The following is a 23,730-nucleotide window of genomic DNA, read 5'->3' on the forward strand; positions in this document are numbered from 1 at the left end:
TGTTAAACCAAATACTTTTGTATTTAATTATGTTAAGAGCTCGAGGAAGTTAAAACCGTAGACAAATGAACAGAACTGTCGATGACAATGAACCAAGGCAGCATCATTGTCATTCCCTGCTTTAAACAGTGTCTGAAGCAACTTCTAAACAAGTACAACCTGGGATATTCATGTAGAACTGAAACTGTGATTTTTGTTTGCTTTACCTAGTACAAAGGATTTTCCAACACTTGAGTAACTTTTAACTAGGCCCATGGTTGTCATTTCCCCATCTGCTTCCCACAAGCAGATGTTTTCCTTTGTACACCAGTAATAGATTTTTACCCAAAAAACAATGCAATCTAGTTTTCATGGTAACACACAACAGCTTTCTAGTCTTGTTCCTCTTCATCCCCATCCTCATCTTCATCCCCTTGATCTCCAGATTCAGTATCATCTTCATCTTCAACCTGAAATACAAGATCTGTTGTGAGCAGTAATATCCCTTATTCTGATCCAACCTTTAGAAGGCAAGACAAATTCTGAATGCAAATAAGCCCTGAAAGATAACCTGAAACAACTGTGCCACATCAATTCATCCTTATTAAATGCAACTGTCATCTTGCCAGGGCCATAGTTCTTTACTTCTCTGCTGAACATAGCTGACCACAACAGGCACTGGTCATCTTCCTTGGATGGCTGCCAGGCATTGAAAAGGTAACTGATAGATTTAACTTCCCTCTGCTTATAGAAAGGGGCCTCTCCAGACTTGTTGCATCGAGTATTGCCATGCCCAGACCTGTCTCAGACCTAAGAAATCACTGGTCTGTTCCTTCCCTTACCGGTACACCGAGGTCCTTCAATTTGATCTTGAGTGCAGATATTTTCTGATCCTGATCAGCCAAAAGCACCAGGAGATCATCCTGTTCTTTCTTGGATTCTGCAACTTCTCGCTGCAGTTTACTTTTCTCATCCTGCAATATAGCAACCGTGCTACTGGATGAGTCCAGGTGCTGCTTTAGTGCTTCCTTCTCCTCAGAAAGGGCTTGGACTTCACTCTGGCAACAGGGAAAATCCCACATCAAATCACAGCACAAGCACAGGTAAAGCTCAAGCCCTGTATCCTTCCAACACTTCCTAAACACAGCCTGTAGCAGCTCCAGCTGGTTGGTTCCTGTAGCTGTGGTCCCACACACACTTACACATCCTTCCACAATCTATTACAAACCATTGGATAAGGCAGGAACAACATTAACAGTGGTTACCTTCCACCCAGTCCAACTGGACTGGCTGTGTCAGAGTAAAGCTACACCCTAGACTGTCCTTACCAACCCTTTAAACACAGGTTTTCATTTCCCAAGTGAGAAATGAAGGAGACATCCAGCCTCCCTTCCAGAGCCCCAAACACTAAGGCTGCTGAGGAAACAAACCACTCCCAGCAGCCCTGGCTACTGCAGAATCCTCCTAATTGAAGGCAGAGTATCCAATGGCTTGGTTTGGTGCCCACCCACTACCCACCTTCAGTTCTTTGATTTCCTGCTCCAGTCGTGCCTCCAGTTCTGAGCTCGTTGCTGCTGTTGTGCCGCTGTCTCCTAACGCAGGATCTGCAGCTGCATTCTGTGGACAAGGAATTGAGACATTACACAGTTCTGTAAAAGCATATTCCCTTTACACAGCATAGCCATGGTGATAACACAGACCCCATGCTGCCAGGCATCAGCAAACTGGGCTTCCCTGGGTCCCAGACTGCACACACCAAGAAGAACACCAAGTGAAACCTTCATTCCACAGCAGCTGCACTTGAATGATTTGTGGGGTTTTTTTCTAGGCAGACCCTATTACAGGCATCCACCCTTGCTCTGATACTTCTGAAGCACCACACAAGTCTTTTTATCAGCTTAAAGATCCAGTTCTCTGGGTAAGATTACTAAAAATAGCAACAGCTTCATCTCTGTGAGCCCTACACTAAGTTATTTCCAAAATGTGGCAGCTGCCTGTCGGCTACAACTGCCACATGGCACAAACTTGAGACCGAACCTCTCCACTCAGAGCACACTAAAGCCAGTCCTCCAAGCAAGGGAGGCAGCAGGAGGCAGGATGGGTGTGAGGTGGCCTGGCAGCTGGAGGGCCACAGGGACACACCTCTGCCTCCAAAGGCACCATCACAGGCACATGTGGCCAGCACCTGTGCAATGGCATCTTCCCCCAGAGCAGCTGAGCCTGCCTCTGTGAGCACGAGCACATCAAACACTCCTTTGTCAGGGCTGGGGGCCCCTAATCCTGCAGCATCTCTTCTTAGCTCTGCAGCACTTGGAGACAGCTTCTCCAGGTTCTGTAGCCCTACATTCCCTTCCTAAAGCTGTTTATTAGTTTGGAAGACAGTCACATTTATTTAGCCACAAGGCTTTACTGCCTCATCAGTTCAGTAGACAGCCAAGAAACCCTCTGCAGCATTTGGAGGCCTGCACAGATCCCCCTATCAATGGCCCTTCAACTATATATCAATTTAGAAAATAGTGCCCTCAATTGCTTGGAAGAATAAAGATCTCTCATGTGTATGATATCACACAGCTGAGTCTCACAAAGGGTATTTACTTGAATTAGAGCATAAGCTTGGAGCAATAGTGCATTTTTTTTTTAAATACCAAGGGCCATCAGAGAAAACTAACTGGACCCACAGTCACCCCTGTGCTCACAAAGGATTTGTCCAAGTAAACTCATTACTTAGTTTGAAACCCTGTTGGAATCACTTGCTGATGTGTGCACTCAAAACCAGCTTGGTTTAGGAAAGTAGCCACAGGCAGCAGCAGGAAGGCAAGTCTTGAAGATTTAGTTCCCATAGAAAAGAAACAAGTTATTCACCAGTACCATTACTTGTAGCTTTTGATTCTCCATCTGAAGCTTAGAGATTTCTGCAGACTGTAGTTGTATCTGGCTCCTGAGCATTTCTAACTCCTTTGGGAAACAGAGACAAAGCTTTTCAGTTAATTTGATAGAAGAACATGTTCACATGACATTTTCCCTGAGGTTAAATGCTCCCAGACTAACTGCTTCAAACTAGCAGATGTAACAGGAGAGCTGCCTCTCAGTAAAACCACAACAGCTCTGGCCTTAAATGCCAAGGCAGCAAGATGCAGCATTGTGCACCCTGCTCTTACAAACCCTTCTCTGTGCAGTGCCCCACCAAGGCACCTGCCTGAGCCTCAGGCACTTTTACAGAGGTGTTTCACAGCACTCCCATCAGTGTCCTCTATGCTCTGCCCTCTATTAATCCAGGCACCATTCCTTCTCCCAACAGAGAACTCTGCCAGCTGGTTTTTTGAGCAACAGCTACCTTAGAAGAACTGCATCTCCACTTATATATTCTGTGCTGTACATTTAATACCTGGAAACCTTCATGTCAACATCTAAACATACATTTTGTACTGGATAAACACATTTTGCAAGCCAGTTCAAGTGTCTTCCACTGGCTCAAACCTGCTTAGTGAAAACAACAGATTCATTTTTCTACACATAACCTCCATGTTCCAAGATTAGGACTGTCATCACAAAGATAGCTGATGACAAACAGCAACACTGAGGAATCAGTGTTCCTCCCTGAAGAGTAAAGCTCCCTTCCTACCCCAAGCTACCCCTGTTCACCTTCTGTAGCTCATTATTGTGCTCCAAGCCACCAAATTTGTTTGTCTGTGAAGACTGCTCTGTAGTTCCCATTTCCAACTGGGAAGAATTCTGTAAGAGAACCAGGTAAACATCATCTTTAGGACTAGAATTCTAAATATAGTCATGTTCAAAAAAACCCTTGCATTATCAGATTCCCAGCAGAGAAGCTGCAAGCAGGCTCAGCAACACAAAGCAAAGCTCTCTGGGGAGAGCAGCTGGTTGTGTTCTGAGATGGGTGTGCAAGGACCTTGCACCAGTGCTAACACAGGAGCACCAAATAAACACAGCACCTACCAACCCTGCCCTGTGACCAGGGACTAAGCTCCCAGCACATCTCTACCATTTTACCCCAGGCTCTGAAAACAGGCTAAAACCCACTGATTCCACAGATTCCTCTTGGCAAGAGCATGAGGCAGAGCAGGCTCTGCTCAAGCCATCTCCCACCATTCCCTATTTCCAGCATGCACCCAGGCAGGATGGCTTGGATGTCACCACAGTGAGGACATGCACAGCTTAAGGCAAGTTACACTTGAAAGCAGGAACTGGCAGCTGGATCAAGTTCTGCAGAGACAGCACTTACCAATTTTTCTATCACAGAATCCTTTTCCTTTAATTGCCCTTGCAGCAGCTCATGCTTGTTTTTCCACTCTTCCAATTCCTCTTTCAATTTGCTCACTTCTTCTGTCTGAATGCCATTGATCTGAAATGTGTCACTATGGGAATTATGATGCTGGGTGTCCTTTCCTAAACAGCAAGAGGTTACAACCAAGGTCAAAGAAGCACTTCTATAACTTAGTTTCCAGCACACCAATCCAAGGACTTGCTACCCATCCCACTCCTGCCCCACAAGGCAATATAAGCCCTTCTCATGGTAACTAAAGGAGCAAAGCACAGTACTTAAGAACTCTCTACATATAAAACAGAATAAACAACCAAGAGCTCTCATTTGCCATTCCTTCAAGGTGTGTATACGGCCTGCTGCTTCAGCCATTCCATTTATCCAAAATAAGGGCATGGACAAATCCTCAAGGTAACTGATTCCTTACATGTTATTCATCATGAGTAATCAGGAAGGCAGTTTGGGTATTTTTCATCATGTAATGTACACATTATCAGGCATTTTGACCTTGGGATGAGGAGAACATTGCACCTGATTTACACACTGAATTAGCAATTTCTCTAGGGACAGTGGCAGGTTTCATCTTGCCCATCTGCCATACCATCTTCCCCAGCTCACACTCGCATTCCAGACCCAAACTTCAGCCCACTCCAGGGCCCCTCTGGTCATGTTCTGACCCTGGACAGGCAGCGACTGCTTTGCACTGACTCCACCCAAGGCAGAGGCAGCCTCTCCCAGCACTTCCCATGGCAAGTGTGAGCTCTTCCACCCAACAGGGCTGTGCCTGCTGGAGCTCTGCTGCAGCTTGCCAGACATCACTACATCTTTGCACAAGCCAGATGATTTTACATTGTCACTCATGAAGCCTACCTAGCTGTACTTTCAGGAGATTATATTGGTCCTTATGCTGTTGGATCTGAGACACTTGCTGTGTGACTGTAGCCTGGAGCTGTTCATTTTGAGATGTTAAAGTGTTGATTCGTTGTTTCAGTTCTTCAAGCTCCTGGTCCTGTGAAAATAAAACAAGGCAGCATGTTATGTACAGACAGTAGTCATGTAAGTAGTTCTAGCAGCAACTATTGAATACAATTCTGTCAGGAGGACCAAGGAAAGCAGCAAAACCTGAGCTCCACTGCTCAGTGCTAACCTGGGACAGATGAGCAGCAAAGCCCCCTGCAAACCTCGCTGGCTATGCCTAGGAAAAACACCTGGGAGAGACAGCAGCAGCCTGTCACACCAACAACAGGAGGGCAAAGGGAAAGGAGGGAAATTTCCTGATGGTAATTTTCATCTAACATACCACAGCCTGCATTTGTTTAGTCTAATACTTCAGGAATCTTGAAAGAAATCATGGTAGCTACAGACACCATGTGTTCAGTAAAGCTTCTGGTGGTTCCAAAGGATCCCTAGTGTCTCCTGTACCCCATCATGCTTTGATTCAGAACACAAAATACCTGCCTCAGTTTCCCATTCACAGTTTAAATTAATTAGCTTTGTTGCTCTACTTCTCCACCTAAGCTGCAGCAACCATACAAGTTATCTACCCCTGGAGGAAGGTTTTGAGAGTCCAATCCCAGCAGGTATAGCCAAACTTCACCAGCAAACCAAATGTTCATTCAGCCCCATTTCATCTGCCATCAAAGCCAGAGCACAGAGCTAAGAATTGCATCTCTGAAGGGCTCCTCTTTTGAAATGATAGACTCCAACACAGGTAAGGGCATGTAGTCCAAGGGGAAAAAAAAAGAAAAATACCTTAACCAGTGTTCCAAACACTGACATTTCAGCTGTTCCTTGACATGGGTGTTGTTAGAGGCATTTCTGCATTGCTAGATTCCTGGTTACTTGTTTTGGAGCAAGGGGGATGGAAGTGCCCAGCAGTGACTCCAAAAGACAAAACTGACAGCTTTGGGAGGCACTTGTGTGGTCCAGCTGCCTCTTACCTGCTCTCTGATGACTTTTTTGTAGTGAGTCACAATGTTGTCATGCTGTTCCAATGTCTTCTTGACCTCCTCTTCCTTTTTATCTTCCTCACTGGACTTGTAAATTGCTTTACTTATGACACCTGTCAAGAACAATTTCTGTCAACTAGAGCCCAGTTCACATCTCTGTCCTCAAAACAGTCTCACAGCTTGAGTTCATCACATTACAAACTCAACCTGCACATTAAAAAAGGAATTGCCACAAAGGCTTCACAGAAATGGTGACCTTACTGCAGTTTGAACATTCACTGCTTTTCTCTGTTTCAGACAAGTAAATGGGTGCTTTGAGTACTTGCTATAAAAAGAAGCTGTGTTCTACTTGCACTCTGGCTCCACTACAGCCCAAATCATTTTGCAAGCAAGTGAAAGACTTAGGACTCCAAGAGCAACACGGAGATGAAACTGCTTGGGTAAATCTATCTTTAGTATTTTCTTTCTCTAGACTGATTAAAGTTCAGAGCAATATTCATAAACATTGATGATCAGATGTTAGATTGATGACAATCTGTGAAGCACAGACTAAAGCAAGTGTCCATTTCCTAACAGGCCAAGAATGTCACATTCACCTTTTTTCATTTATCAATTTGAAACAGCATATATCTGCATGATGTACTTCAGCAAATGAAGCTTCTATGATCACTGGATGTGCTCAATACTTGAGTTTGCCTGTGAGTGCAGGTAAACACCTCTTGGCCAGTGTGATAACTCACAGAATGTACTGATAACCATGTCACCTAAGAGGATCAGGTAATCCAGCTAGAGTATTTTTACTTAACACTTAAAGTACAATTTACAATACCTCCATGAGGAACACAACATGTTTGGTAGCTCATCCATCAGTTTATGACAAAAACTAGAGAAATGAGCCTAACATCTCACCTTCCAATTCCTTTACCAGCTTTGTAAATTCATGGTCAAACATCATGTGGTCTGGGCTAGAGAAACTAGGCTGTGGTTTCTGAGCAGCTCTGGAATAAAGTTCATGTTTGCTAATGAAGCCAAGCTTCTCAATAAAGTTCTCCCTGCCAATCCTCTTCTCAATCAGCTGCTTCAGCTTCTCTCTACAAGGAAGAGACAAATCAATGAGAGTGCAGCAACTGGACAAGAAGAGAACCCATCATTCTGTCAAGGTGGGTTCTGCAGATACAACTGTTCATATCCATCTCAAGTGTTAATCCCCCTACTGTCTCATTTAACAGGACTGTAGGGAAAAGTTCTGTGAAAGGCAGATGGTGCTTCAAGAGGCTTTGATTTCTCCATCATACTTACTTCCTGTAATTCTCAAGGGAATTATCATTGTAGTAGATGGAAATGCCAAGCAAAAGTGCACACAGGCCTTGGACCAGCTGCTCCTCTTCTCCAAGGTTTTCAGCTATCTGCCCTGTGAGCTACAACTCTTGATAAGGAGGTATTTATTGATTGGAGATATTTCATTATCACAACACATGTAGCACTTCTCCCTGTATACATTCCTTTTTATTTGCACACAAACCCATGCTCAGTCAGGAAGTAGGACAAAAGAGCTGACAAAAGCCTTGCAAAATTAACTCCTATTTTGAAGGGCTTGGGTGATCAGTGGCTTCCCATAAATTTCTCAGTATCTTGTGTTGTTAACAGTAAACCTGAGAGATTCACTTGTTCCAAAGCACACCTGCACTGTAGATAAGGATGCCAGTTTAGCTTTATGTGCTCATGTCCTTGACTAGCTTTTTCCTCAAAAACAAGCACAGAAATTAAGCACAAAGAATTCTTCTTGCCTCCTAAGTTGAATTGACACTAAAAATTCCAGCAGGCTTGTGTTGCACTACAAGCTCAGTTGGCAGACAGACAGTTTCCCACACTGCTTTGGCACATGCACCTGACACACAGGTGGGAGTAGGCAGAGCACTGGCAACAAAAGGCCCATGTCTCGTGGGCCAGCACAGTTTGTGTTGTGTAGGTAAACATTCAAGCTGAACACAAATAACCCAAGGGGTGTCCAAGCAAGGGGCTCCACAAGCAGGTCAAGGATACAAAAGGCACATTGGCTGGATTGTGAAGGAAGTGGGTGACAGCAATGGAGCAGTTGCTCAGCCAAGTACACAGCAGCATCAGGAGTCCAACCCTGGTCTGTACTTTGCTGCCCTGTGAAGAATAAACACCCCCATCATTACCTTTCCACAGAGAGGACTAAAAAACAAACCCAAGCTGTATTGGATCAGAACTCAGCTACTCACACCTTTTCCTTTTATAAACTACAAGTCATGTCTTTCCAAACAGCTGTTCATTAGTTATACTGAACAGCTGTAATGCTTGGATAAAACAAGGATCAAACCATTCATGTTCAGTTGTTCTCAGAGCAAACCAGCAAGCAACACAGGTGTGAAATATTACTCAATGCACATCATCATGTGTTAGTTCTGCATTTTTAATACAAGGGTGACATGAAGGAACATACAAAACCCCTTAAAAAGAAGGAACAAGGTGTGCATTTAGTCACGTAAGGATTTCCTGGAACAGATGTGTCACCTAGACCTACCCTGCTGACTTAAAACTGCCAGGTGTTCCTAGTAGTATTTTCTGAGTTAAATAACAATAATCCTGTAGTGGTCTTTGGTTCAGACAATACACACATTACAAGTCAGTGAGGCAAATGCTAACTGCAGCATTTTATTTTGGTTAGACAAAATTCCTTTTCATCTCCAAGTGGACTCTTACCAATTGTGTCTCTGCTGCAGGTATTTGGGCCCAGCTGAGCTAGGACAAGCTCCCATCTCTTCCAACAATCAGCATTCAGATGGCAACAGAGCTAAGCGCTCCCTCCCCATTTCCACACACTGGCTCTAATTGTCCCAGCAGGATTTGCCAGCCCACACACACTGGCAATAATAACCCCTGTATGGCAGTGGCCCTACAGCACATGGCCACAGGCAGCCTTCTCCAGCCTTGGCACCAGTGGGTGCAGCCCAAGGCTTCAGCACAGCCATGTGCTGGAAACAGCTGCCAACCACATTATTCTCAATGCTGTTTGGAGGTCAGATTGATGTGGCCTGCCTAAGGATTGCCACAAAGCCCAAAACACCCTCTGTTTTCTAGACATACCATGCTAACACCTACTGTGACAGATGACAGCTCGCCATGGCTGCTGTTCCACTGCTCAGAGCTGGAAACAGTCCTGAGCTGTGATCAACAGGGTAAAACACAAGACAGCTCCACAGCAGAAATACTTGGTTTTCTGCCACCACTAACCAACTCAGCTGTGTTTTAGCTAACAGCCTGGAAATCAAATGACTCTTCAGGGGTCACCTGCTCATAAGGAGATGCCTACTATTCACAATCAGGCAGGAAGGCAGGCTGAACAGTTTTTCCTCTAGCAGTCAGGACATCAGCAGCACATCCCCACTCTGATGGTACCAGCTGTTAGCCACAGCTTTTAGAAAACACTATTTCTAACTAGTTTATGTCTTCCTCCCAAGAAATGCCACCTATGAAGTGAACAGATGGTCCATTAGTCTGCTCCCCAAGAAAGAAAGCACCCATGCTGCCCAAGATACGTATCCCACAGTTTTGGGGAGCACCCCCAGATTCCCCTGGAGGCACCAAGAGTTTGTTATGCCAGGGAAAAACCAAACCACTGCAACACAAAGCTGTAAGTGGAAACACATCAAAAAGCAGTTAAAGAAATCCTCCCCAGCAGACCCCAGACAAGAGGGAAAGGCCTGCTTTTGGCAGGAAAATGCACAAGCTGTGCCAAAAAATACATACCCGTCTGTCGATCTTATCACCCTGCAAGTTACACACATATTACTAGAGAAGCTTCAAGTGGAACATTTCAGAAACATCCCCCCATATCTGAGTCCCCTTTGTCATGCAGTGCTGAAGAATAGCAAGCATTTTCACCGACTCAAATATACCTTACACAAAATGCCAGGAATAGGATAAAAATGAACACTGGCTATTTTTAGCTAAAGCAGGAGAAAAGTCATAGCAACAAATTAAAAATTCCAGCCGTTATTTTCACTTGCAGCCAAGTCTAATTGCCAGCAGAGTTACCAACTCCCTACTAGTACATTGGCTTTTTCCCTGAACACTTCTCACACAGGTTAATGTCACACAAGGAGGCATTGGCCACAAGGTGAACTTGACTCACTCGACACTGGCCAAGCCACATCTTAACATGCTGAACAAGCTCAAAATCTATCTTTGTATAGCAAAGCCAGCTGTCAGCACATGACAGCCTGTTCTCTTCATGATGTTTCCAGTTGGAAGGTTCAGGTTAAACACAAGCAGACACTTCTTCAGGGAAAAAGCCCAATGTGAGTGGCCACTCTGCCAGTCAGCCTTGTCCTTGAAATCAAGTTTAAGGCCTGGATGCTTCGGGGCCAACTGAGAACAGGCAGCCTCAAGCAGCAATCCTGATAGAAAACCAAGATTTGCTGCTATTCTCCTCCCCTCAAAGGAGCTTTACACAAAGCTTAAAAACCAGCCTGCAGAAGAGAATCCTCCTGCAGGCACCCCTGCGTCCCCGGGCGAGGCGGCGATGCCGTACCTGCGAGAGGATGTTGGTGCACTGCTGCAGCAGCGACACGGGCGGGTTGCCGATGCTGGTGGCCAGCTGGACCCGCAGCAGCTGCTCCTTGAGAGTGGCATTTTCCTGCAGGGCGTGGGCCAGGGCCACAGCAGCACACCAGTTGGACAGAGAGTCGGTGGAGAAGAGGCCCCCGCACAGCAGCTGACCCGCCGACACAGAGTTACCTGTAGCTACCAGAGCGGCCAACAGGGAGATTAAAGCAAGCCACTGAACTGGCAAAATAGTTAACACAGCTAAACAAAAAAACCCAAACTGATGAGGTTTTAGCCAAATGGCCCTGCCCAGAGCAGCCACAGAACAGCAGGTAAATGGTTTTTCACGGGACACCAGGTGGTGTAGGGAACAGGTCACTGCAGAGATGGTGGCCCGGCCTACCGTCAATAGTGGATGGCAGCAGCGTCGAGACAATTTCTCCTTGTCCTTTTTGGTTCTTGTACAGAAAGCACTGGAAGCAGTAGAGAACAGCACAGCGTAGCACAAAGGGCTGCCTCTCGTTTACCATGGACATGAGCAGCACTACGATTGCAGGCCTGGTGGGAAAGCAAGGAACAACTGAGAATTAAACAGTGAATGCAAACACCTGCAGGTACATGCAGTATGGATGTATTCCACAGTAGGGAAAAATACTCTGGCCTACCACTGCATCCATTACATTTTCAGGCAAGGGCATTAAAACCCAAGGTGTTCAAAGCTTCAAAGCTTTTCAGTCATTTATACACAAAACAAGAAATTGATTATCCATCTGCCTTGCCTCTAAATCTTCTTGGGACTGTCCTCTGCCTGGCAGCAGCAGCAGCTCATCCCAATTGAAGAATGTCTCAGGCATTGCTCGTTTGTTTTTCAGGTGCCACAGAACAGCAGTTCTAGGCCACATGTCACTGCAAACACACCTGACACCTTAATGCTGGATCCAACACACCCCACACAAATCAACTTCAAGCTGTTACTCAGCACCATAATCCCAAGTGTGCAACTTAAAAATCCTTTGGATTGCCCAAACCAATACCTTATCACCAACCAGAGTTAATACATTATCTTCCCCTACCTTGGTGGATTAGAAGGGGCATTTACAGAGGCAAAGTAGTCTTGATTTGTCTGGCATCCTCGGATGACCTCCGATACGGTATTAATGGTCTAGGGGAAGGGCAGAGAAAAAAGTTAAATCCATGTTTAAATCTGAGCCATGGTCTGCCACCCTAGATCTTATAAAACTCTTCCAGTTTACCCAGGTCACTACTGAAAAGCACATACACAGTCTCAGCTCAGAGACTTAAGTAAAAGCAGTGTGCATGAAAAAGTCAAGGCATTTAAAAGCTGTGAAAGATGCTGAGCAAAGGTCATGGGACACAAAGCTCAGTCACCTCCAGCTTCATTTTGGATGCCAGATCAGTCTTCCTATGACAGCAAACTAACAGCTAAACTGGACATTTCTACAAAATGAAAAGATGAAACCTTTTAAGAAATGAACAACTGGAATAGAGGAGTCCATACCTAATCCAAGCACATCATTTTATCAAGGGAAAAATCCCTCATCCTACCTTGCTGGCAGAGCTTTCTAAAGGCTAAAATCCCTCACCACTAGGAGCCTATCAAATTAGAATACTTGTATAATCTCCCCAAAAATAAGAACAGCAATAAACCCACCCCTAAACCAGGAAAAGTCATTAATCAATTCAGCTGCACTGGGATGTGCTGAAATCTAAAGGAACAAAAGAGGCAAATCCCAATTCCTTGGGGTTGCAGAAGACCAGGAATACACCCATGGAAACGACTGCTCCATTTATGCTGCCCACACAGGAAGCTGACATCTCTGGCAGCTGAACTGGTTCTTTCAGCTGGTTATCCCTGCACACTGCCTGGCTATCACCCACTGGGTCACTCCCACCCCTCCATCCACCGCCCCTCTTACTTCAGTGAGGATATCAGCAGGAACGCCGGTGGCCATGAGGATGGTGCAGAGCTGCTGCAGGAGCCCACAGTGGAACATGGCCTTCTGACAGCTGCTGGTGGCACCAGGAGGGTTGGTGGGGGACACCAGCACCCGAACCAGCTACAGAGAAGGAGACACTGCTGTGTGAACAGAGCCAGGCACCTTCCCAGCACAAAACCCAACTCGTTCACTGTTTCACTGTAAAGCACAACTGCTTCTTAAAATGGAGACAACGCACACAACGTTTATCTCATCCTGCTTCAGCTGCAGTTCTGCACCAGAGCATTCTTTACACAGAACACCCCTAAATATGTTTGTAGTTTGAACCTGTTACATCTCAGGTGACAGCAAGTTAGGCAATATGCCAGCTGTCACAGATGGACCTCTGGCAGGGTTTGTGCTGAAAGCAGCACAGCTCATGAGCACTCGTACCAAACTGGGAGCCCAAGCTGGGACACTTGCCACTGCACGAGGGCTGGCACCCATAGCTAGGAGCTGTAATGGCATCTTACCTGCAGCATCAGGTGAAGGTTTGTCACTTTCTGTGCAGACCACCCACAGTTGTCATCTCCAACCTCAAACCAAGGCTTCATACGCTGAATGTAAGAACCTTCCTTGAAGAAATTCTGATTGGAATTGTTATTCTTTAACAGGTTCTGCAACAGGAGGAGACAGTCTTCCACCACAATGCCTGATGAGACAAAGCAGCACACGGTGAATCCCAATACCCACATGGGAACAAACGAGCTCCTCCATACACTGAGGATGTTCTAGATGGAACAGAGCACATTTCTGAGCTCTTCATTCTTAACACACATTAGGTGTGGATCAGTAACTGGGAACCTTGTGAAACCAGAGCTGTTTTCCTTCCACAAGTCCAAAGCAAATTTCCAAAGCATGTACAGCTCAAACATGTATATGTGTAAGTGGGTAAATGGCAAAAGCTGCCACCAAAAGCTCAGCGACACTTTGTGTCCCCAAGTTCACCTGTTCCAGAATCAGACTACACTGTCCCATCAAATGCACTCAATGAAGTTCCTCCTGAAGTGCATCCTGATTCTGAGGCAGCAGCACTTCCTGGCTCACATATTCCTTCTCTACAATGACTGGCCACCATCTTCAATTTATTTCAAAGCTACTTTCTAGTTTTCCAATTCCACTCGGATAAAGGCTCCTCCTATCAGAGGAACAGATAAGGAGCATGGGGGAAAGCAGAGAAGTCTTAGCACATGGGAATTTATATAACACATCTTCTAAAAATATTGACTGCCTAAAAACAGCAGCTTTAAATCCAAGGTTTGCTGAATATTTCCATGCCAACATACCTGGAATTATATAGCTGGGATAGAAGCAGTAGCTGCTCCTGCAGCCCACAGAAAGATCATGCAACAGCAACCTGTCATGCTGCTGAAATAGACTGTAGTAAACCCACCACATACTGCTAGTAAAAAAACCAAGCCCTCAAGTGCTGCATTGTTTTTTGCTCCTTTAAAAATTCTTTTCCCCTCCCAACAGGTGACTGACTTGTCAAGAAGCTGACCAGAAAACTCAAGTTGTTGGTGCAGCTGAAGGGACTCAGCAAGCTGGTACTTCCAGCCACTCCAAGCATCCAAGGACCTTGTGGGAGGAATGCAGATGCTTCACTGGGTAAGTGACAAATGCAGCACACCCATCTGACACTGCCATTCCAAGGAGACACATGCACAGGCCTAGGTCAAGCAAGAACACACTCAACTCATGCACACAGGCTCAGAGGACTGACCTGATGTATTAACTAAGCACACCAGTTTTTCAAAAGACACTAAAACACCTGGTTAATCTGGTTTTGCTTATTTTGTTACAACCAGTCTATGAACTGTGCCCCTTTTCCCCACTGACCAGGCACCAACCACCCACTGAGGCAAAGCCTGGAAACATCAGCTCAGAGTTGCAGAAGCACAAGGCTAAGCCTTCGACTCCACTGTACCTCCATCGCTGTTTCCTTCCTCTGTTATGATATCCAGAAGTCTCTCAAAGGCATTTTCAAAGGCCACAATCTTCTGTATGGCTGCATTACTTTTGGTCAACTGCTGTAACAACAGGACTCCCTTGACAGGTGGAGGAGAAAAGAAACCAAAGCCGGGTTTGAATAGAACTCCATTGTTTTTAACAAGTCACGGCTCTTGGGAGGATGCTGAACCAGCAGCATAATCCTCAGCCAGGACCACAGGCACTGTCACTGTCACTCAGCACACCCACACCCCCCAGGGACAGCAGGATCCTGACACAGAGTACAGAGCTCTGGACTCACATCGTTGCGGATCACCTCCCTGGAGTCCGCTAGCAGATCCATGAGGCGGGAAACACCTGCAAGAAACAGCACCAAAAAATAAACCAACAAGAAAAGGTGCAGCTTTTTCAAGCTGGAGGCCTTTAAAGCATCTTGCTCGAGGCTCCTCTAGGCCTCTGCCATGTCTGCTGAGCCAAGTGTATCAGCAGAGGATTGAAGCACTCACCCATGGGGCTGACCAGAATGATCTGCTGCACTTGAGGCCCTTGCTGCTTCAAGAGAGACGTCAGGAGCTTCACTCCAGGCCAGCGAACATGGAAATCAAATTCCTGAAGGATGGAAAGGAGCATGTTAAGTAGTCAGCTCCTCAGTATTTAACTCAGTTACACTGACACTTCCTTAACAGTGCTCAAAGCATGACATGGGAGCCATATGGGAAAAGCAGAATATCGTGTTCTCTACCAAAGTTGGACTAGAAAGGAAAGGGAAAAAGAAGTGAGTATTGTGTTGTTCTCTCTCCCAAGCACAGTCATATTCTTAGGTTGGGAACAAAATTTTAACAGCTCAAGGTAAAAAGGCCATCCATGAGGACAAAGCCATTGGAAAATGAGTTAAATAACATGCCACTGGAAGGCAGTCATCCTTTCCACTTGAACTGCATCTCAGACAAAACTGGCTCATGATCATTTTATGATCATGTGAAAAATAATCCTTGCACAAGTGACAACCACTGCTGTCTGGGAAACCATCATTTTTGTTTCTAATTAAGTAACTAAGTCCTTTTCTCAAACAACAGGATGGGAGAAAATGGCCACAAGGTGCACCAGGGCAGGTTTAGATCAGCTATCCTGGGAAATTCCTTCATTCCAAAGGTGGTGGGGCATTGAAGAGGCTGCCCAGGGCAGCAGGGGAGTCATCCCTGGAAGGGTTCAGGAAACGTGCATGGTGAACATGGTGGTGCTGGGTTAACAGCTGCACTTGATGATCCTGGAGGCATTTTCCAACCTAAATGGTTCTGTGATTCTCTTGCACGTTCCCCTGCTTTAAAAGCTGCACCAATGGTGTTCATCCAGGTGAGTCCTGACTCACCCCCAGCCCCACCTTCACTGGATCCTGGCACACCTCACCCCTGACACCAGCTCCACCAGGACAAAAGCACAGCTCTCCCCATGAGGACAAGCACCACCCATCCCTCAGCAGCCTACACAGGACACACTTACTCACCTCCACCAGAGTCAACAGCAGAGTGACATTTTCTTGCTGTTTAATGAAAATCTCTGTGAACTGACTCCCCAGATCATCGACTTGTTTTGCTGAGTTTTCTTCTGTAACAGCAAAAAACAACATATTACCACACAACTGGAACAGCTTCAGCAGCTGTGATTTTTATTCTTAATGAAATAAGGCCATGGGTGACCATAAGATTGAATCACTGGTACAAATGTTAATGGAATTATTTTCAAAACAAACACCAAAATAAGCTTTTCACAAAACAAAAACTCTACATTATTCTACAAGTAACTTTTGAATCTCAGCAGTTACATCCCCATATAGCTCCACTAATCCCAGAGGGCAGCCCCTCATGAGTACCCTACAGTGATGGGCAAAAGCAAGGTGCATTTCACACCAAGAGCCTTGAAGTGTAGGGAATATAAATCATCTAAAACCAATTGCCCCATATAACTTAATTATTCTATCAGATTTAGAAATAGAAAAAGACCTTAACATCAGTAAAGGGAAAGAAGAGTCACACAGATAAGCATCAAAACCTGTCAGTCTTGGAATGTGAATTGATTTCAAATATGCCAGAATTGAGTGCCATTCCATTCTCCACTCTACAGTTACACAGAATTGGGCTAGCACATTAATTGTCTTAAATTTCATGTATCCCTGTTGCATGAACAAAAAACAAATACCAAAGTAACCCAAAAAATGATCAAACCCCATGCAAGCAACATCCCAGCACCAGTGCTATTTTTCTAGGCTGAGTGACAATTTATGTAACTGTTCCACAAAACAGTGGTGTGGAGGTACTAGTGGTTGACATAATTAAGCAACGTCAGCTGAAAAACTGAGCAAGAGCAATTCTATTTCAAAGGGAAAGTGTTTGTTTTAATAGAAATAAAGAGAAAATAAACAGTAAAGTCAGTAAATTTCTGACCAAATCCAAAAGCCTTTGGGTTTTCTCCTCAAAAAAACCACTCTGCTCTAAAATTCCAGCTGCAGAAGCTACTGTATATTACAAAACAGGTTAGAAGGCAATACAATGTGCAAAACCAGCTCTAGCCCAGGCACGTATCACCTAGCAGGACCTCAGTCCTAGTGTGGCCTCCCTGAAGCTCAGGGTCTTGTCAGAAAGTCTGGGCCATTGCTGAGCTGACACAGATTTATTTACAGAAATGAAGATTAAAAACTCCACACAAGTTCAGCTGCTGTAAAATAAGAGGCAGCTGAGCTGGGAATCAATCACATGTGGGTAACACATCGTGTGGCTGCAGGCCAACGAGAGACAGCCCAGGAAACCTAAGCATTTTACTCCCAAAATCAAGTCAAAATACTTCACTTGGACTTTTCTATGAGCTGGGACTGACTATCTTGCCCCACCCTCAGCTGCAAATAGTGTTTAAAGTCCCGATGCCAAGCACTGCCCTTGCACAAGCTGCAGGTGCTAAGGCAAAACCTGAGCAGCATACACAGCTTGCACAGCCTCTCTCAGGCTGCAGCTGCTTTTTCTTACTCCAGCTCAGTCTTCTTCCATCAAAGGGCCAAATGACATTTTTTCAAGTATTTCTTTTGCCACACTTAATAAAAAACCCAACAGGCAAAGGGAAACTATTTTCCACTTACACCAGAGATCTTGCAATGAGCCTTAACTGTTCCTTCACCAACCAGTTCCTTAAACCCACACATTCCCAGGGCTATCTCAAATCATGCCAGCAGCTTCCATCCAGTAAGATCAGCTCTTACCAATTCACTACCAAGCAGCACTGCAAACTAGAATTTAGTTTTAAAAAACAGTATCAGTTTCAACAAGAGAACATGCAAAGCATTAGTGGTAACCTAAGGTAGGAGCCAATACTGCATTTTAACATGCATTGCTTAAAAGAGACACTGTGGAGAATGCTCAGGTGCAGCTCATGCACTGCTGGCCAGCTGCAGGGCTTCTTGCAAACAGAAACTGTTCACAAACTGTGCTCCCTTCAAATCCCAGCACTGTGGGGCTGCACACCTTGGACATCCTCATCCAGAACTGACCATTCCTGCAGTCTCTGGGGTGTGCTGGCATTCAACATGCTAAGCCACAGGAGAAGTCAAATTGGAAACACACATGAACTCCAAAGAGTGAGGATAGAGCAGAAGGCAAAATGCCTTCCCTGGGCTCCAGGGCCAGTTCCTGCAGTGTCCTTTTTAAACAAACAGCAGCAAGTGTTCCCGGCAGGAACAGCGACTAGGGCTAAAGCAAAGCACCATATTTATATAAGGAAAGGTTCTTTTACCTTCAGAGTCATCTGGCAGTGCAGATAAAATAAAAAGAAACAAGAGACAGGTTTACCAACTGAACAGCTTTCCACACAGCACAACCAATTACAGCATAAGCTCAGGTTTCCAAAGCAGCCATCCCAGCTTCCTACAGCAGCTGGGCTCCTGTGGGAAGATCTTCTGGATGGGGTCAAACTGAAACACCCCATTACCCTTACAACCCTGGTCACCTCTCACACACAACTCCAGCTGGGAAATTCTTTGCTCTTAGGAAAAACTTGCCAATGCTTTTGTCCAGTCCATAATTAAGGCCTCTACCATGAACATGAATTCACCAGCACTATGAAACTTGTTCAAAACCTTTTTAATCAAGATGGGGAACTGGAGAAACGTGGAAAAGAAAGGCAAGCACAATTTGAAACACGGTTTAAAAAAATATTCATTGGCCTTGGAGACCAGTTTAATGGCCTTCAAAACTTAATCAGGTAGGAGCAGCATGCCCAGCTGCACAAAGACAAGCAGAATATTGCTAAATCCTTCTCCACTGCCACAGCAGGGTTGAATAAGGTTTTCACATTTATATGTGGCACCTTCTCACAGGTACCTGAGATTTCACATCTCAGCATCCTTTTTTACATCATGAGATAGTAATGTCTCATTTGACAACCACAGCCAGAACTGTCCTTTCCCAACAGCAAAGAAGGACTTGATTCTTGATTTACAAACTAGAAAAAGTTACCCCATTCCAACCTGGCTCCTGTTCAGAGAACAAAGTTTTCTTAAATTAATAAGCAAGAGATCCAGTGTTACATTAATGCAAGCTGCACACTTGAGCATTATCCTAAGAGCTAGACACAGTAACAAAGCAGGTCTAGGTAAGCATTAGTAAATCACAGTATGACAGCTGATAACTTGAACAAAGCACCAAGGAAAGCAATGCCACAGTTAATACAGCTATTACTACCAAGTGCTTACCTTGCTCCTCCTCTTCTAGGTCATTCGATATAACATTGTAGAGTGTGTCCAAAGCATAGCCAATTATTTCAGAATCTGAACTGCAAATGAAAGAACCACTTTTCTTTAATGACTTATTTCCAACTACTCTTACAACATTGCTCTTGTGCCCAGGCAGCTCCCTTTGCAGCACTAGGCCAAGTAAGAAGCACAGATTGATTGCAGCACCACATAACCATGAGCTATCTGCCCCCTGAACAGAGTCAAGCTCCTCCCAGTTCCATTCCCTCAGGTAGACTGGTGAAACCAGATGACCACAGGACTCCTCACTGTAGGTGTGCCTTGAATTTTCTGAGTCACTCCCTCCAACCTGCTCCTACAGCAGCAGAAATTCCTAGGAATGCCTCATACTTGCCACAAGACCACCCAGCAGACAAACTTCAGCATTTCCCAGGTGGGACCCTCCCAGCTGCACTGGCAGACAGACCCAGAGCCAAACCTGGTAGCTCCAAGGGAACACAGCAGCTCTGGATTCTCACAGACAGGCAGCCTCTGTGTCACCAAACCCACTAAACCTAATTATTGCAAGGTTTTCAACTCCAGCATCCCCAGGAAGCTGCAGGGAAGCCCAAAGCATTAGTTCACCTGCTCACACCCAGGCTCTTCTCTCAGGAAAGACCTGTTTATGCTGCATTACCAAGGCTGAACCACCTGTAAACCCTGTGCTACAATCAACACACAGCACAGGAGCTGATGGGGCACAATACAACCATTTCTGCAGCTTAAACAAAAAAAAATGAAAGCAGTTGGTCAAAAAAAATTAAAAGGGAAAATAAAACCTAAAACCACCAAGTTGTGTTGAAGTGCAGATGGACAAACCTCGCAGAATTTACATGACTCTATCAAGCATTGGAAAAGAACACTGTCAAAAGAAATCTCTCACTCCAGCTTCTAAGTATTTACTCTCACTGATCTCCAAGGCATTCCAAGTAAGGCCTCCACACCAAAGATAAATTTGCATTTCATGAGGCTGCTAGGCCGGTTCAGAGCAGAGGCCTGAACAACCTCTCAGTCCATGGAAGCAGTCTCATCTAGCATGTATGATCACATCTCCAGCCTGCTTATCTTGTCCCTTGACTGTCATTTTAGCTCTCCAACACACAGAGTCTACGCTTTACTTTTCACAGAAATGGAACAGAAGCCCATCTAAAAAGAAATTCTTGGAAACTTGAAAAGCAAGGTTGCAGCTTGGTGGGTTTTTAAACATCCCTTGTTAGGGAAACTACAGCAGCTCCAAAAGAATAATCATATTTAATGTACACATGATTCAAAGCAGGCCTTGTTTCTCTGGTTGAAAGACAAGACATGACCAAGTGAGGACAGCAGCATCTCACCTCTGCTGTTCAGTGCCTTGCCAACATCTGCTGTTCAGCACATCCCACAACTCAGTGATCATTCTGTTCATGCTGAAGCTGTCCAGCTTTTACTCCATAGTAAAAAGCAGTCAAGAAACAAAACTTCTCAGGCATCCATTAGAGGCTGTCTCAATGCAAGGCAACAATCCAGCAGAAGCCAGCTCACCACACACCAAAAAATCAGCATCCCATGTCAATATACCCATCACACCAGGCTTTGGGGACAGCTGAGTGTGTGACCCCTTTATCTGCCAATTAATCAGTTCAACTGGTTTGGATTTCCATTGAAAGTGTCCACAAAACCTCACCTCTACCATCCCTGACACCAAACACCAACTCCAACAGGTACCACCTACACTGATCACACACAGATCACAGCTGATGTGCTGGCCCACCAAATATGCAACAGCAAATGACTCTAGGAACATCTCATCAAAGCCAGCACCTCTTCAGCTAAAAACCCAAAAAAAACCCGTGTATTTATTATTTTTTTTTCACCTGCAGCCTGAGTCACACAAGATACTCATGCAGAACCCCAGCATGAACAAATTCCAAAGGATCAGCTGAAACCCAAAAAGCACTGAAAAGCCTCAGGTCCCTGCCCTAAAGGGTTCAGGTTGCATTCTCAACTGGATCAGCAGAGCCCCGCCTCCCTTCTCAAAGTTCAAATCTGCCCTCGGAGCAGATAAGTGGATGAAAGTAGGCTCCTTAACCCAGTTTTATAAAGGGTTTCCCCTGCACATCCGTGACAGTTACTCCTATAACCTTCCCTTTCACTGTTTGCACCAGGTCAGACATTCAAATTTAACTACCCAGCCCACAGAACAGAAATAACACAGACTTGCCTAGACAGCAGCCTCACAGCACCTTCCCAGCTGGTGGGACTGGCCAGGCAGGAAAAGCCTCAATCAGCAGCCTTGGGTTGAGCACAGAAGAGTTTCATGTCCTACATCCATAACTGGAGCAGGAGGCCTCCTTCCCGACACTGAACTGCAGCTTTCCTAATCCTCCTCGGTACTGGCATCAAAGGACTCGCTCCTCCTTGTGCTGGATGCACACCCAGGTATTCCACAGCCCTCTGACTATCACAGATAAATTTACCAGCCTGATGTTCAAATCCACACAGAGAGCCTATCCTCACACATTTGCCTAACTAAACACCAAGTATCTAAACCCAAGGACTTAGAATACGTGTGGGCACTGTCAGGTAGAGCAGTGATGGCAAGGATGGATAACAGAGATATTCCAAACACTGGACTGCATAAGTATTGCATTCTAGTCCACACAGAGCACTCAGACTCGTGCTGGCTGTCCTGGCAGCAGCCTCAGAGTCCTGCTCCCCTGCTTAACCCAACTTGGTTCCTAACACACACAAGCAAAAACCACACCTGCTCACTGCATTGTTTTTCTTTTATCTCTATCATCTCTTTGGACCCACCTTTCTACAGCAGGGGAAAGATGCCCTCAAGAAGCATTAAGACATGCTTTGGCAGCACCGTAACCCTAAAGCTTGTCTTTCTGTCCCTCATCCTGGTCCCTGCAATTCTGTTCTTTTTACCTTCGAATAGGCTCTGAGGACATGAACCAGCACAGAAAGCCAAGGTGGCAGAGGAGTTGCCAGAAACCCTGCCCTCCCAGCTCTGTCAGTACAGGGCACAGTACAGGCTCTGCCTGCTGTGTCAGCAGCAGAGGAGGCCAGCAGCCCAGAGCAGCTGCAGGATGCTTACCGGTCTGTCTGGAGAACGTGGATCAGGTGTTCCATGGCTTGTATGCCGACCTCCAACCGGTACTTCTGTTTGGGGAAGAGACAAATAGTTAAAGCTCGAGCCCAAACACCAAACACAGCCTTTTGCACAGTGCCTGACAGAGCTACTTGAAATCCACGCCGCCGCTCGGGAAGCCGGCTACTTACCTTGGATAAGGACTTGAGAGCACGGACAGCATCCCTCCGGTCATCCAGTAACGTGGACGAAGCCACTCGGTCACACAGCTTCTGGATCTGGAAGGGTACGCACAAGACACGGGGTGAGCCGCTAAGGTAAGGCCCGCCAGGGGAGAGCTGCTCCTTCCCCGTGCCGGCGGGCAGCTCACGGCCCCGAGCGGGACCGGCCACCACCCGGGCCTGCCCCGGGCTGCGCCGCAGCCTCCGGCGACAGCCCGGCCGCAGCCGGGGCCCTCCCGGCTCCCCGGCCCCGTCACAGCCCGGCCGCGTCCCCCGCTCACCGTGTCGGCTCCCGAGGGCTGCGGGCCGGCGCTGGGGCCGCCCATGACGCCCCGCAAGAAGTTCATGGCGGCTCGGGCCGGGCCGGCGCTGCCGCTCCCCCCGCGGAAGCGGCCGCCGCGCCTGCGCCGCCACGTGGCACCGCCGGGGCTGCGGGCGGAGCTCCGGGAGCGCCGGGAATCCCGCCCGGGAATCCCTCCCGGCCCCGAGCAGGTGGGCATAGGGGCAGCTGGCAGAACGGCTCGCCACAGCCCCGTAACACGGCTCCCCCCGCGGCTCGGGGTCTGTGCATCCACAACAATCCCTAGGCAAACACTCAGCTCGGAATTCAGAAACCGCATTCACCGTCAGTGAAAAACAGCAAGGGGATAGCTTAACTACAAGTAGAAAACGTCCAAACGCTTTTGAAACGGAGTCGACTCAGAGAGAGCCAGAATCTTACCTAGATAAGACTGATGGTTCAAGCCCAAGAGAAGAGCACCACGAAGTACTTAGATTACTTTCCGATGCTGAATGCCCCCATCGCATGCAACTGCAACATATTCTGGATTCCTGCTGAGGAACAACAGCCAAGAACCAGAACTTCACACCCTTCAGGCACTGTACCCACACAGCAGCCTGATGCTCTCGTTCTGATGCTTACCGGTAGGC

At 46.2% G+C, this 23,730-nt stretch overlaps 1 protein-coding gene across 9 annotated transcripts; it reads right to left on the reverse strand.

Moving 5' to 3' along the window:
* USO1 (USO1 vesicle transport factor) lies at positions 1-23,189 on the reverse strand. 9 transcript variants are annotated; one of them, XM_015624750.3, is made up of 26 exons: positions 23,082-23,189; positions 22,771-22,857; positions 22,586-22,650; positions 19,465-19,544; positions 18,507-18,518; positions 16,234-16,334; positions 15,236-15,338; positions 15,031-15,086; positions 14,707-14,827; positions 13,253-13,431; positions 12,720-12,860; positions 11,856-11,944; positions 11,186-11,340; positions 10,769-10,974; positions 9,985-10,005; positions 8,254-8,364; positions 7,510-7,628; positions 7,120-7,301; positions 6,202-6,323; positions 5,132-5,270; positions 4,223-4,386; positions 3,622-3,711; positions 2,848-2,934; positions 1,498-1,596; positions 822-1,037; positions 1-449 (listed from the first exon to the last, which is right to left on the reverse strand). In XM_015624750.3, exons 1-26 carry the CDS (start codon positions 23,145-23,147, stop codon positions 372-374), a joined length of 2,889 nt encoding a protein of 962 aa, XP_015480236.1. In that variant the 5' UTR covers positions 23,148-23,189; the 3' UTR covers positions 1-371. The 9 variants fall into 9 exon arrangements, with proteins under 9 accessions (XP_015480236.1, XP_015480235.1, XP_015480237.1 ...); XM_015624749.3 differs by having other exon boundaries at positions 10,769-10,980; XM_015624751.3 differs by lacking the exon at positions 18,507-18,518 and having other exon boundaries at positions 10,769-10,980.
* Positions 23,190-23,730: the final 541 nt, after the last annotated feature.

Source organism: Parus major, chromosome 4 (genome assembly GCF_001522545.3).
Source record: "Parus major isolate Abel chromosome 4, Parus_major1.1, whole genome shotgun sequence".
NCBI lineage: Eukaryota > Metazoa > Chordata > Aves > Passeriformes > Paridae > Parus > Parus major.